General features: G+C 40.3%; 1 protein-coding gene across 1 annotated transcript; it reads right to left on the minus strand.

Annotated features, from left to right (window-relative positions):
• Positions 1-627: 627 nt before the first annotated feature.
• On the minus strand, positions 628-5,867 carry LOC138032998 (uncharacterized). The gene is made up of 3 exons (XM_068880731.1): positions 5,776-5,867; positions 4,200-4,339; positions 628-2,318 (listed from the first exon to the last, which is right to left on the minus strand). Exons 2-3 carry the CDS (start codon positions 4,291-4,293, stop codon positions 2,083-2,085), a joined length of 330 nt encoding a protein of 109 aa, XP_068736832.1. The 5' UTR covers positions 4,294-4,339; positions 5,776-5,867; the 3' UTR covers positions 628-2,082.
• Between the last annotated feature and the right edge of the window lie 10,266 nt (positions 5,868-16,133).

Genomic DNA, 16,133 nt, shown 5'->3' on the forward strand with positions numbered 1-16,133 from the left:
ACCATGGACATTGCCTCAGTCAGAATTTTTTTCTTGTTATACGGCCATACGAGTTAACTCGATAAAACTGTTTAGTTTACATGGACAATTAGCTAAAAGATTAAGTGCAACCATTTTCTTTGAAGGCTAAAACAAATTCTTATCCCGTGGGATGTTTCCAAGCAGGCAGCCTGTAACAATTTGGACCCGTTATTTTCTTTTTTCTTTCTTTCTTCGTAGTCACAAATTGCAATTAGTCACGTGTTTTGCTTCCCTGTTGGATGGGATTGATACTGGGATAGTCCAGACTATACCAGAGAAATTTGAAAACGGGATTCCCGCAACGAAAACGCAACAAAAGTTTTCCGTTCGCACACGAAACCTGATAAGATGTTTCCCGTCCACAGTCCCCAGCATGCGCATATCGAAGCGTGTGATTAAGCCCGCCATCAATTCCTCTCCAGTGTACATCGTAGTGTCCGCATTTTCAGGTTGTACCCAGTGTACTAAATTCTTAAACTGAGCAACTTGACTATGTCTTTGATGCTAAATTTACAAATTAAAGAAGGGAACACTCAGGACAAACTCAATGACAACATCATTTCGTTTTATTGTTTTATGTTACAAATTGATATCTTTAACGTTAATCGTGAATGGCGAATTCTACAAAAGAATCAAAGTTTTAATTATCTTCAGCCACATGATAAGATTTGTACTGAATTTATCCTGAACATCCTTAATACCACTATTTACACAATCAATGGCTGCCTAAAACTAAGATAGCACATTTTGGGGCAATTCGAAAAGTGCTTGGACCAGGAAACTTTGGGACCAGCAGCGTAATCTTATGAGTACGTTCATGATGTTCTTTGAAGAATGCAACTGCTCTTCTAGTAAATGCTGAATAACTTCAGTTGTACAATGAAAAAGACTAGTATTACTATCAGTTGCAAACATTATTTCCTCCCTTTTGGTGGGACCTAGTTTTGCTTAGCTTGGAACTGGTAATAAAAAGAAGGGACTCTTATCTCTTGCCGAAAGGTTCGATGACATTAATGCTTACACAATTTTTAGCAATTTCATTACATAATCCAGGGGCATCCAACGACCAATTTGTTGTAAAATGTATTATTATACCCCAGTTAATGAAAATAAATGTTATTAAGGCATTTTCAGGTGTTTTTCAGTGTTGCTGGGAAAACATCTGTTCCTTTTTCCCAGCAAGACACACAAGAAATTTCCCAGCCAGCTAGATAAAATTGGTTGGTTTCCCAGCCAGCTGATCAAATTTATTTCCCAGCCAGGAATTCCGCGCACTTTCAAATCCCTCGATCCGAAACGACCGAACAAAAGCGACAAAACCGGGACAAAACAGGTTTTTTCCGCAAGCGCAATCACTCTGACCAGCCGTTGTATGTTTGTGACTACTCTCTTGGAGAGGGAAGGGGTTCCCTTTTTTTTTTTTTGTTTAGTCGTCCTCAGTCTTCAGAGTTTCTACAGCCAGCTCGGGTTGAAATGCTAGAAAAAGTCAGTAATTCCCAGGCAAAACCTCTATGAATAACAAAATTTCCCAGCCAGCTCATCGAAACACCTGTATTTTTGCCAGCCAGCAAGATTCCTCTGGGGAACAGATAATGTGAGGAACAGATTCGTTGGGTGCCCCTGATAATCTAGCTGTGTAAAATCATTGTTCTTATGTAAAGCTGATAGGTAGTTTATACTCGATTCCGCGTTGGTTAATATTTCCTTCCGCCATATTTTGATTTCAATCTTTATCAAACTCTCGCTACGAGAGGGAGGATTGGGGGAAAGGGAGGAGGCAAAAATGGGGGGAAAATCCCCGTTTTCGAAAATATTCGGATACGTGTAAATGGGGTCTTAGGTTTGGAGGCCCTCCCAGGGGTTTTGGGGAACAAGGGAGCGTGACTAATTTGAATTGCCCCTTAAATACCACAAACAATCACTGAAACTTCTAACTTAAAATTGACCCTAATAACGCTAACCATATATATCGCTTGAAAGTGGACTTAAAGGGACACATTGTGGCAATTGGTCAGGCTTACATTTCGACGAAAGGGCCCTCTGGAAGCAATACAGTCGATTTCATAAGTTTTGCATGGCTCTCTTCGTCTTTGAGTTCATGCTTATAACACTTGGTCTGTTGTCATTCTTCTGCTCAGTGTAAGGAGGAGGAGGCCCATTGAAGCTAAGGGATCTTCTCTGAGGGTCCGCTCTGATAGGTATTTTACTTCGGGGTGGCGGTGCTGTTGGTTCCTCATTCTCATCCGAATCACTTTCTGTGTCGCTTAAGAACATTGGTCCGTTCTTTAAAAATGTCCCTAGAGGAGGAAAGAAAACCAAATTATTCACTATTTAGCTGGCATATATACTCTAAAACACCAAAACACCATAAGACTCCTTATTACACATAACATGAGAATTTTATTCCATAAAGCTCATTTGTACAAATCTATACGCTTTATAACACATATGGAAAAGGCTTATACAGCCAATCAGAATGACATACAGCTATTTCACATGCGGAAGTATAACCAATCAACGATAGCGTAAAGGCCTCTCCAAGCCAATCACTCGTGCATCTCTAGCGTCTCGGGCAAATCGTACTTTTGTTATTGAATTAAATTAAATTTGCATTTGGTTCTATTGTTAGTGAGTTTTCTTTTCTAATTTACATTCAGAAAACTATTTCAATGAAAATTCTCGTCTTATGTGTAATAAACAGCTCACGACATAGAAAGTGCTTTGTACGGGTTATATTCACTCGTTGTTTGTGTCAAAAACCCTCACTCGCTCGTTCCTCGCTCGTTCGGGTTTTTGACACAAACAACTCGTGAATAAAACCCCGTACGCCGCACTTTCTATGAAGTAAACTATATGTACTGTTCTACTAAGCTAAAAATATGGAAAATGAAAACAACGTCTTTTCTTAACCATGATGTTCCGCGCACGCGCATTTGGCGCGCGGAGTTCCGCTTTTAATCCACTTTTCGGAAAGTTTTTGAACGCTGTTTAAACATTAATTCTTGACATATCAATTCGCTGAGACTCAGAAAACAGAAATGAATTATTAATCTGGAAACATGAATTAAAATCCCTCACCGTGTTGCCCTCGAATCATACGTCAAGGCCTTTCAATACAAAGTTCTTACCTCTATACTCTGCACTAACACAAAATTGCACAAGATCGGTTTTAGACCGAATGATCTGTGCAGTTTTTGCAAGGCTCAGTCAGAAACTTTAAGCCACTATTTTTATCACTGTTCACATTCCAGACATTTCTGGACTGATTTTGAGTCTTACTGGCATTTTTTATCCAATCAACTGGTACACCTCTCTTTGGAAAATGTTTTATATGGAATAATATCGCAACAATTCCCTTTACTTAATTTACTCATTGTTATCGTTGGGAAATTGTTTTTGTGGGACTGCAGAAGAAGCCAAATTAATCCAGATATTACTGGGTTTAAGAACAAAATTGTTCGCAAGTGCGAAACAGAAAGGAATTAAAAACACGAAAGACTATTTTAAAAAGAAATGGGTGCTCATACCAACTCGATAAGCCTACTAGCCTGTTGTTCTACTGTTTGTTGTTGTTGTGGTTGTGTCTGTTTGTCTCTCTCTTTCCAGTTATTTATAATGTAAGGCGTTTTATCCTAACATAAAAATCTACCCTTCAATCTTTAATTTCTCAATAATTAATGTGTTGTAGTTCATTGTGGTAAAACATTGATAATTAATTTGTCTATAAATAAATTAATTAAAAAAAAAAAAACCGTCGTCCGTTTGAATGGCAGTGAGTGGTTACATAGCTCTTTGGTAATGTAACAAAAACATGACTTCATAGAGTTCCAACCCATCGTGCCCGATTTACTTTGGCGGGTTTGAATCAAATTGCTTCCTACTTTCAATACCATAATAGACATTTTGTGTATCATCCACTTTTCCAACAAAAGCACCGAAAATTAACTGAAGTATTGGTCGCCAAAAAAAAGTACACAGCAGAGGCCGTGATTGTCTTGCTAACCTCCTGGCAGAATTTCACTTCAGTCTCTTGGCCTCAAGCGAGTGAAAGTGCGAAGGTTTTTTCATTTCATAAGAATTTTAGCTTTAAATTCTTAATTAACTCGTAAAAATATCTTTCGAGCTTTCCTATGCTTAGGAAGAGAGATTGAAGTAAACTAACAAATGATCTCACTTACCCGAATTATTAAACTGTTGACCAAATTGCTGTAGATTCCATCCTTGCGGTAGCATCTCTAACTTTCTTTGCGACTCACCGCTCTCGTTTATCATGGTAAAGTGATCACTTGGTTCATCTTTGGATCGCAAGCGCCGTCCTCTGTACAAGAAAGGGAATTTTAGCAAAAACGACTCGACACCAAAGAAAATATCACTAAATAATATAAACACTATGCGGTCGTTGCTAATAATAATTGAAATGACTAGAGAACACTGGATTGATAGAAACGCGGTTAAACTAAATACTGAGGTAACGAAAATCATGCTCACATTCTCGCCCAGGCCCCAGTTGTTCAAAATTGGATAACTATATCCACCGCGCACCGGTGGCTCAGTTGGTTGAGCACCAGGCTGCCATACAGGAGGTCGTGAGTTTGACTCCGGCCGGACCAACACTTATGGTCTTAAAATAACTAATGATAAAGTGCTTCCTTTGTAAAGACATTTGCAATGGCTAGACTCTCTAGTCTTCTTGGATAAGGACGATGAACAGTAGGATCCGTCTCATAACCTGTCAATGTGCATAATCCTGTGGGACCTAAAAGAACCCATATACTTGTCACTTGTTCCGGGTGTTGTGGTCTGTCCTCTGTGGTGTAACATGGTTGGGAGGGTAAATGCTCGGAGATACTAACTACACCAAGCTACTCTAAAATCCGAGGATATTAAATAAAGCTAAGATATGATATGCATGATGTAATATTTAACAATTAGACCCATAGCCTGCAAGGGCGCCCGAAAATGTTGTACTCTTTGCAGGAATAAATGAGTCAAAGTCATCTTTTTGTGTTATATTATTTCACTGTTTTAATATATACTAAAACAACTATTCACCTCAGTGTCGGTGGCTACTGGTGGCTATCTACCACTAGCCACCTTCACTTCGGTGAATAGTTGCTAATTATCCACTGGATACAGTCGAACAACTGGGACCAGAACCTCAAATCTTGTAATGTTACGTTGCTGTATTTTAGATGACAGAACGAAATCAGCTAAAATGCTTTCCTCGTGAGTTTCATTCGCGTTTTCGTCTTCTTTAATGATGGAGTTTGTGAAAGCTCAATTGAACATTACGATTTAACGAAGAGTGAACAGACAGATCAACGCACTTCGCGTTTTTAATACTCCTCCTTTTCATTCGAGTCGTACGGGAAACATTTTTCTGCCAGCTTACATTGAGCCCATTTATTTGGTCTATTAATCAAAGCAGTAATCAGAGGGGATTCCTGCGGTTATGCAAAACGTGTGTGAAACAGAACTAGGCCACGAATTCTCTCCAAATATTTAATACTATCCTTGATTGCCTTCATTTGTGCTCATGGAGGCGAGAATTGGTCACTTCTAGGCGGAATAATTGAAATCGAGACAGCCGACACTTTAAGGTCCTTTAAGCTGTGTGTGCAACTTCGCCACTTTGCCTCAAATTCTCCGAGGTTTTTGCTCGGCTTGCGCCTGTTATGCTGAAAATCATTTACACGTACGGAGCTACCAAAGAGTACCCGGGCATCATTTTCTTACAAGTATCTGAACTCTTACCTATGCCAGCAAGTCAATATAGTCCACAATATCCCTGTTAATCCAATACCTATGGCTATAGATCCAACCACTATATACCATAGCCTCCAGTCTAAACCGACAAGTAGGCAACTGATCAGTAACACTTTTTAATCGTTATAACGATTCAGATTGAGTTTCATTGCACTCAACGCCCTTATTTCGCTCGATTCTCGTCTCGATAATAATTAAAGCCCCCGATGTCATGTGTACGCTACGTTAATCAAAGTACACAGTGTCAACTACTTTACATGGAAATGCGGTACACAGCATATTGAAGATGTTCCTTTACACACCACATAGTATTTATAATTATTTGGCCTTCTAAAAACTCTCCAACACATATTCCTTGATTATCATCATGTTCAGACCAACTGCTCACCTTTTTAAATACAAAGCATGCCAAGAGACATTCCGTTTATCTTAGTAACAAGTTTACTTCTTTTCTCAAAGAGACTTGACTTCTGATCTACACCTCTACAGATTTGCCAGTTTCCTTGAAGCAAATACAATACTCGTCACATTGTTTGAAACACCCATCCCCGTTTCCCCCTTCCTCCAATGTTGATTTCCACAACTACTAGTAGTCGCCCGAAAAATTCTCACACAACATTGAATTGGGGGAAGGGGGTGGTGTGGTACAAGCTACGATCTTGTAACACGATGATTCTGACCATTCGCTAAGTGTTCCAACTAAATATGTCTAGTATTGTAGGTATCGGAGAGGCTGAACATTTACGCACGCATGCGCTGACGGAATGTTTGAAGACGAGACGACAAAAAATATGCAGTACCTCCAGACGTGGCGCTGGAGCGTCGTACCAAACGAGTCATCCCGGGATTTCGGCCCGTGCGATCGCTTTTGGACGCAGTTGGCCCTTCGCTGCTTTCTGCTACCGACCTCGGCCCCTAAACCATATAAGACAAAATCCCACGCCCGGTTACTTCTGTCGCACGAGCTCCAAACCGTCCGCTTTGTCATTACATTTTAACGTATAGATTTTCGATGGACTTAATGTATCTCTATGTTGAAAGAGAAAAGTTTTCATTTTAACATGATCATAATGGTAAGCCCTGGAGGTCGCAGATTTACAAAATGCACGCATGCGCCCCTGCCGAAGGTAACATAACATGCATGCATAAAACTTTATTTCATCTCGGAATTTCTGAATTACATCTTCCGAGACATTAGCAGCATAACATACATAGTATATACAAAAGATACATAACTAAATGTTAAATAAATATTTAAAGGGATATTAATCAAAACGGAAAAGCCGCTGTACAAAATCCGAGCCCTGGATTAGTTTAAAACCAGTTAAACTCAGTGGTACGGAAAAAATTCAGGTATCGCATTTTCGCAACGTACTTAGTTAATAACGTAAGAGAAAAGAACTAAAGACCATAACTGGTTGTTTCTAGGTTTATTGAGGGACAGAATGTAAGTTCCATGAAGACTCATGCATAAGAAGAGAACAGGGATGAGGAAAACAACGTATTTTTCATATGGACAAGTCTTTTCTTTCTTTAACTACTTTTATACAAAATCATATGAGGAACATTTTGAATGCGCTTATTGCATAGAGATGTAGAGTTTGACCTTAAGTTGGTAAAGGTAAAAGGACAGGTAGTCGCAGATATCAATCTCGTTACGTCTCTTATTATACATTCTATAATAACGCGTTTCTTTGACAAGAAATTACTAAAAGGCCAAGGCCGAATTTTCCTATGCTAAAAGATCTACGTTACACAGCACGCACCTTGGCTACACCTTTATTATCCGCCTGGAAATCTTCTTCTCGATACATTTTTTTCTTCCTCATTTTGATGAGGCCCAGTGTCCGTTTGCCTCCTTCAGGCCCAAAGGAATTCTGGGTAATTCGGCCGTTCCCATGACAAGGGAAGACCCCAGAATTCTCATTCATAGATTTTCTTATGTGTGTGGATCCACCCAGTCCCTTACAGGCAAAATACAGTCTCGATTGAAGTTTTTTAGCTTTCCAAACTCACTCAAATTGTAATACAGTAGGTCCTGGAAGTCGTCCACAGAAAGGCCAGAGAGACGACTTCACTGGGTGCTTGGGTGAAAACCGCCTGTTTACAAACAGGGCATTCTTAGTTAGAGAGAGAGAGGCGTTCCACTCTGCGATGAACATCATCTCTCACCTCTGTCTCGAGCAAGAACCAGACACGCACGGTTCTTAACGTTACGTTAAATGCCCTGTAGAATCAACCGAAAATCTCAACTCCTTGTCAAGGTTAACCAGCATCTTAATATTTTTGGCAGGCTATACAATAGGTCTGAAGTATTGGTGTGCGTTGGTATGAGAGCCGTGCGATGCAATATTACGGCCGTGCAAATATTTCCAAACAGTTCCAAACTCGTGTAATAAGTACAGTTTTGTCCTCTGTGAACACTTTAATAAGGACTCCTATTCCAGATGGACTGACATGATTATCAAGTGCAACGGTCAACGTTGATTGACGATTTTATATACCAAGAAGTCAGAATAGCTATGGGGGCAAATTACCACGGTCCCTGAAGACGTTTTCCTTTCTGCGATAGGAACCTGACTAAAATCAGTTTGCAGCAAAAGAACGAGTTCATCGGCATACCGGTTGGTGCTTCTGCTTTTGAAAAACTCAGGCATTGAATACACCTGAAGAGATAAACGCTAATGAAAACGACACCCTGTTCTTAGTTAACCAAAAACGACAAGTCTGTAATGTTCCTTGTTAAAGTGGGCAAAACGATTACCATTCAGTTTGTCCATACCCGACTATGACCATACCACTGTTTTACCTCATTAATTAACTTATTTATGTATGCACAATGGTGAAATAAATCAATGAATGCTTTCCAAATTGTGCCCCTCTAATGCTTTTTATAAGGAAGAAAAATGTATAGAGGCTTGAAATAATGACAACGCTTATTTAGACTTTTGCAACTCCACTGGTATGTGATGACATGTTTCGAATCGTGAATCTCAACGGTTCACCCATGGTGAACGGTTGGTTGAGCTGAAAGCTAAACCAGTTCATTTCTTTAAACAAACGATTCACCATGGTCAACCGTTGCCGCAATAAGCAGGAAATGTCATCGGGATTTTTTTGATTTCAGCATTTACAAACTAGTTTAGATTACAACCTCGGGAATCAAGTGGTTCTTATGCCCGGAAACACTCTTTCCCCCCCTTACATCCGAATTAATGTATCTGGTGAATCGCAGACCGGTGAAATCGGTTGACAATCACTTCTCAATTACACTTTGCAGACATTAAGTCCATTTTAGATTTAATCATCCTGTAAAATTCTTACTTGAGGTGTTGGTACCGAGCTCACACCGCCACATCGGCCACCCACTCGATATATTTAACCGAACCTCACAAGACGTCAGCGACCCCACCTTTCTAGCTTTATTCCCTTCGCTAACCGTTGTCACGCCTTCAAATGCCAACATCAGTACCAGTGCAAGGAAGATCGCCGTTATTTCGCTCGATTCTCGTCTCGATAATAAGAAAAAGGCCCCGATGCCATGTGTACGATACGTTAATCAAAGTACACAGTGTCAACTACTTTACATGGAAATGCGGTACACAGCATATTGAAGATGCTCCTTTACACACTACATAGTATTTACAATGATTTGGCCTTCTAAAAACTCTCCAACACATATTCCTTGATTATCATCATGTTCAGACCAACTGCTCACCGTTTTAAATACAAAGCATGCGAAGAGACCTTCCGTTTATCTTAGTAACAAGTTTACTTCTTTTCTCAAAGAGACTTGACTTCTTTGATCTACACCTCTACAGATTTGCCAATTTCCTTGAAGCAAATACAATACTCGTCACATTTGTTGGAACACCCATTCCCATTTCCCCCTTCCTCCAATGTTGATTTCCACAACTACTAGTAGTCGCCCGAAAACATTCTCACAACATTGAATTGGGGGAAGGGGGATGTGGTATAAGCTACGATCGTGTAACACGATGATTCTGACCATTCGGTAAGTGTTCCAACTAAATATGTCTAGTATTGTAGGTATCGGAGAGGCTGAACATTTACGCCCGCATGCGCTGACGGAATGTTTGAAGACGAGGACGACAAAAATATGCACGTACATCCAGACGTGGTCGCTGGAGCGTCGTACCAAACGAGTCATCCCGGGATTTCGGCCCGTGCGATCGCTTTTGGACGCAGTTGGGCCTTCGCTGCTTTCTGCTACAAGACCTTGCCTCCCGGTACGGCATTGAGGAGGATGTGTCGGCCCCTAAACCATTAAGACAAATCCCACGCCTACTCACAGCTCCAAACCTCCCTTGTCATTACAATTTAACGTAAGGTTTCGCTGGTTTATATATTAAAGAGAAAAGTCATTTTACATGTCATATGGTAAGCACTGGAGTCGCAGATTACAAAGTGCACGCATGCGCCCTGCCGAAGGTAACATACATGCATGCATAAAACTTTATTTCATCTCGAAGTCTGAATACATCTTCGAGACATTACAGCTAACATGCATAATATGTACAGATACATAACTAAATGTTAAATAATATTTAAAGAGATCTTAATCAAAACGAAAAGCCGCTGTACAAAAATCCGGCCCTGATTAGTTTAAAACCAGTAAACTCAGTGGTACGGAAAAAATCAGGTAGCGCATTTCGCAACGTACTTAGTTAATACGTAAGAAAAAGAACTAAGACCATAACTGGTTGTTCTAGGTTTATTGAGGGACAGAATGTTCCATGAAGACCATGCATGAGAAGAGAACGGGAGAGAAAACGTATTTTTCATATGGACAAGCCTTTTCTTTCTTTAACTACCTTTATACAATAATATGAGAATTTTGAATGCGCTTATTGCATAGAGATGTAGAGTTTGACTTAAGTGGTAGGTAAGAGGACAGGTAGTCGCAGATATAAATCTCGTTACTCTCTTATTTACATTATACCGTTTCTTTGACAAGAAATTACTAAAGGCAAGGCCGAATTTCCTATGCTAAAAAGTCTACGTTAACAGCACGCACCTTGGCTACACCTTAGTATCCGCCTGGAAAGCTTCTTCTCGCTACTTTTTCCTCATTTGATGAGGACCAGTCTCCGTTTGCCTCCTTCATGCCCAAACGGAATTCTGGGTAATTCGGCCGTTCCATGACAAGGGAAGACCCCCGATTCTCTTTCATAGATTTTTTATGTGTGTGGAGCCACCCAGTCCTACAGGCAAAATACAGCATCGATTGAAGTTTTTAGCTTTCAAAACTTGCTCAAATTGTATCGGTAGGTCCTGGAATTCGTCCACAGAAAGGCCAGAGAGACGACTTCACTGGTGCTGTGAACCGCCATGTTTACAACAGGGCAATTTAGGCGTTCCACTCTGCATGAAATCATCTCTCACCTCTGTCTCGAGAAGACCAGACACGCACGGTTCTTACGTTACGTTTATGCCCCTGTAGAATCAACCGAAATCTCAACTCCTCAAGTTAACCAGCATCTTAATATTTTTGGTAGGCTACAATACTGTCTGAGTATTGGTGTGCGTTGGTATGAAGCCGTGCGAATGCAATATACGCCGTGCAATATTCCAACAGTTCCAAACTCGTGTAATAAGTACATTTTGTCCTCTGAACACTCTAATAGGCTCTATTCCCAGATGGACTGACATGATTATCAAGTGCAACGGTCAACGTTGATTGACATATTTTATATACCAAGAAGTCAGAATAGCTATGCAAATATTACGGTCCCTGAAGACGTTTCTTTCTGCGATAGGACTGACTAAATCAGTTGCAGCAAAAGAACAGTTCATCGGCAACGGTTGGTGCTCTGCTTTTGAAAAACTCAGGCTGAAACCCTGAAAATATAAAGCTAATGAAAACGACACCTGTTATTAATTAACCAAAAACGACAAGTCTGTAATTTCCTTGTTAAAGTGCCAAAACGAGTCCATTCAGTTTGTCATACCCGACTATTGACCATACCACTGTTTACCCTCATTAATTAACTTAATTTATGTATGCAATGGTGAAATAAATCAATGAATGCTTTCCAAATTCTGCCCCTCTAATGCTTGTTATAAGGAAGAAATGTACAGGCTTGAAAATATGACAACGTAATTAGACTTTGCAATCACTGGTCTGTGATGACATGGTTTCGAATCGTGAATCTCAACGGTTTCACCATGGTGAACGGTTGGTGAGCTGAAGATAAACAGTTCATTTCTTTAAACAAACGATTCACCATGCTGGTCAACCGTGCCGCAATAGCAGGAATGTCACGGGATTTTTTTAATTTCACATTTACAAACTAGTTTAGATTACAACCTCGGGATAGGATGGTTCTTATGCCCGGAAAACTCTTTCCCCTTACATATCGAATTAAGGTATCTGGTGAATCGCACGGTGAATCGTTGACAATCACTTCTCAATTACACTTTGCATACATTAAGTCCATTTTAGTTTAATCATCCTGTAAATTCTTCTTGAGTTGGTACCAGCTCCACATCGGCACCACTCGATATATTATTAACCGAACCTCACAAGACGTCAGCGACCCCACCTCTCTAGCTTTATTCCCTTCGCTAACCGTTGTCACGCCTTCAAATGCCAACATCAGTACCAGTGCAAGGAAGATCGCCGTTATTTCGCTCGATTCTCGTCTCGATAATAATTAAAGCCCCCGATGTCATGTGTACGCTACGTTAATCAAGTACACAGTGTCAACTACTTTACATGGAAATGCGGTACACAGCATATTGAAGACGCTCCTTTACACACTACATAGTATTTACAATGATTTGGCCTTCTAAAAACTCTCCAACACATATTCCTTGATTATCATCATGTTCAGACAATGCTCACCGTTTTAAATACAAAGCATGCGAAGAGACCTTCCGTTTATCTTAGTAACAAGTTTACTTCTTTTCTCAAAGAGACTTGACTTCTGATCTACTCCTCTACAGATTTGCCAATTTCCTTGAAGCAAATACAATACTCGTCACATTTGTTGGAACACCCATTCCCGTTTCCCCCTTCCTCCAATGTTGATTTCCACAACTACTAGTAGTCGCCCGAAACATTCTCACACAACATTGAATTGGGGGAAGGGGGATGTGGTATAAGCTACGATCTTGTAACACGATGATTCTGACCATTCGGTAAGTGTTCCAACTAAATATGTCTAGTATTGTAGGTATCGGAGAGCTGAACATTTACGCACGCATGCGCTGACGGAATGTTTAAAGACGAGACGACAAAAATATGCAGTACCTCCAGACGTGGCGCTGGAGCGTCGTACCAAACGAGTCATCCCGGGATTTCGGCCCGTGCGATCGCTTTTGGACGCAGTTGGCCCTTCGCTGCTTTCTGCTACCGACCTTGCCTCCCGGTACGGCATTGAGGGAGGGATATGTCGGCCCCTAAACCATATAAGACAAATCCCACGCCTACTCACAGCTCCAAACCTCCCTTGTCATTACAATTTAACGTACCATTTCGATGGCTTATATGTTAAGAGAAAAGTCATTTTACCTGTCATATGGTAAGCACTGGAGTCGCAGATTACAAAGTGCACGCATTTCTGAATACATCTTCGAGACATTACAGCTAACATACATAATATACAGATACATAACTAAATGTTAAATAATATTTAAAGAGATATTAATCAAAACGAAAAGCCGCTGTACAAAATCCGGCCCTGGATTAGTTTAAAACCAGTAACCTCAGTGGTACGGGAAAAATCAGGTAGCGCATTTCGCAACGTACTTAGTTAATACGTAAGAAAAAGAACTAAGACCGTAACTGGTTGTTCTAGGTTTATTGAGGGACAGAATGTAAGTTCCACGGAGATCATGCATAAGAAGAGAACGGGAGAGAAAACGTATTTTTCATATGGACAAGCCTTTTCTTTCTTTAACTACTTTTATACAATAATATGAGGAAATTTTGAATGGGCTTATTGCATAGAGATGTAGAGTTTGACTTAAGTGGTACGCAAGAGGACAGGTAATCGCAGATATAAATCTTTCAAGGTTTACTTTCGTGAAAGGTAAAGTGAAACAAAACAAACGATTGCTTTGACATTTTCTTGATTGTAATGACACATCTGGCCATAAAATAATTTGTAAATTTTAGTGACTGTAAGTTTTGAAAGCTTCTACAATACTAGACATATTTAGTTGGAACGCTCAGCGAATGGTCAGAATCATCGTGTTACAAGATCGTAGCTTATACCACAAGCATAAGCTACTTATGCTTGTGCTTGTGCTTGCGTCGCTAGTGAAAACTAGGCTTAAGAGACCCCCCCCCGGGGGGGGGGGAGTGGGGGAAGTACCCTCTTATAAATGCTATATAGGTATGTGCCACCCGATAAGGTAGGGTCTTTTAGGTGCTCAGGGTATCCCTTTATGATATTTTCAGGAGCTCCTGGTATTTTTGGTATTGTGATCCTTAGATGTTCCTTAGACAGGGTCACTAAATTGCATTATCAACTCCAACGCACAAAACGAAAAAGATATTTACACTGTACTAAAGGGACCGTTATAACTTTTATGGGCCTTAAAGAGGGTATCGAATCTCGATTTTCTACCCTTAAATAGGGTCAGGGTTTGAGAAAGTTGATTGATTGACCGTGCGACCGTGCCGCGATCGCTTTTGGACGCAGTTGGCCCTTCGCTGCTTTCTGCTACCGACCTTGCCTTCCGGTACGGCATTGAGGGAGAGATATGTCGGCCCCAAAACTACATGAGACAAAACACCACGCCTATTCACAGCTCCAGACCGCCTAAATATTCAAGGGAAAAGTCATTTTATCTGCCATATGGTAAGCATTGGAGTCGCAGATTACGACGTGTACGCACGCGCCCTGCTAAAGGTAACATACATACATGCATAAACTTTATTTTATCTCAAATTTCAGAATAAGTACAAGAGCGAGTATCTTCGAGACATTACATTACTGCTAAAATACATAGCATATGCAGATACCTACTAAATACATAATATTTAAAGATATATTCATTAAAAAGAAAAGCCGCTGTACGAAATGCGGCCCTGGATTTTCTTTTAAAACCAGTAAACTCATAAGTACGGATAAAATCAGGTAGTGCATTCGGCAAGAAAAAAGAGAAATAAGACCATAACTGGTTGTTCTAGGCTTATTAAGGGACAGAATGTTATTTCCGCGAAGATCATACATAAGAAGAAGACGTGAGAGAATTTTTCATATGAGCAGGAAAAGCCTAAAAAATATACCGACTTTTATACAGTAATATGAGGAAACTTTGGATGCGGGTATTGCATAGAGATGTAGAGTTTGACTTTAGTGGTAAGAGGACAGGTAATTTGCAAATACAAATCTCAGTACTCTCATTTTTCTATTTACATCATACCGTTCCTTTGACAAGAAATTACGAGAGGCCAGTTTTTTGCTACGAGGACAACTTTGCCGCGAATTTTCCATGATAAAAACTTGTTCAGAAATCAAAAGTCTACGTTAACAGCACACACCGGGGCTACTTCTTAGTATCTGGCTAGAAGTCTTCTTCTTACTACTTTTTCCTCCGGCCGCACTTCAGCCATTTGATGAGGGCCAGTCTCGTGCTTCTCAAGTTGCCTCCTTCATGCCCAAAGAGAATTCTGGGTAATTCTGCCATTCCATGACAAACGAAGACCCCCGATTCTCATTAATTCCCCCGATTTTATAACTGACGTTCGGCGTTTAGTAGTCGGTTTAAAATTCCCCCGCCGTTAACTGCCAAGGTTCATATGTAATATGCATAATAAAAGATTCACGGGAAATAGGTATTTATAGACTTTATGCTTCGATGTATCGCGGAAATGATCAACTACAGGAGCCCACGAGTAGGAGCTTGCCTCTCTCATACACGTCCTCATGAGTCAACCTTTGCGCGTATCTTTCTATTTTTAGAACGCCCCACGAGTTCCTCGGCTCTGCACGCAATGTTTTAAAAGGCTAATCAGAATAAAGTCATTGTCTAACGAAGACAAATAAAGCAGTGAAACTGTATCTAAATCGTGCAAATAAATGTAAATTTATGTAAATGCGAGTCTCCTGCTCAATGGTTCGTTCTAAAAATAGAAAGATACGGTCAAAGGTTGACTCAAAGATCTATACTGCATATGGGCTCCTGTCAACTATCTGTCCGCCTCCTCTTCAATGGTTAAGATTCCTTGACACGCTCTGCATCAGGCTTCTAACCGTTGGAGTTGGAGTCCACATTTCATTCTTTACAGTTTCAAGAGACGCAGGGAAATCAATATGACAGACCTAGTGACCGACACCACGGTATTTTTTTTTCCTTCCCTTTCTATTGCG

Source organism: Montipora capricornis, chromosome 14 (genome assembly GCF_036669925.1).
Source record: "Montipora capricornis isolate CH-2021 chromosome 14, ASM3666992v2, whole genome shotgun sequence".
NCBI classification, from domain to species: Eukaryota; Metazoa; Cnidaria; class Anthozoa; order Scleractinia; family Acroporidae; genus Montipora; species Montipora capricornis.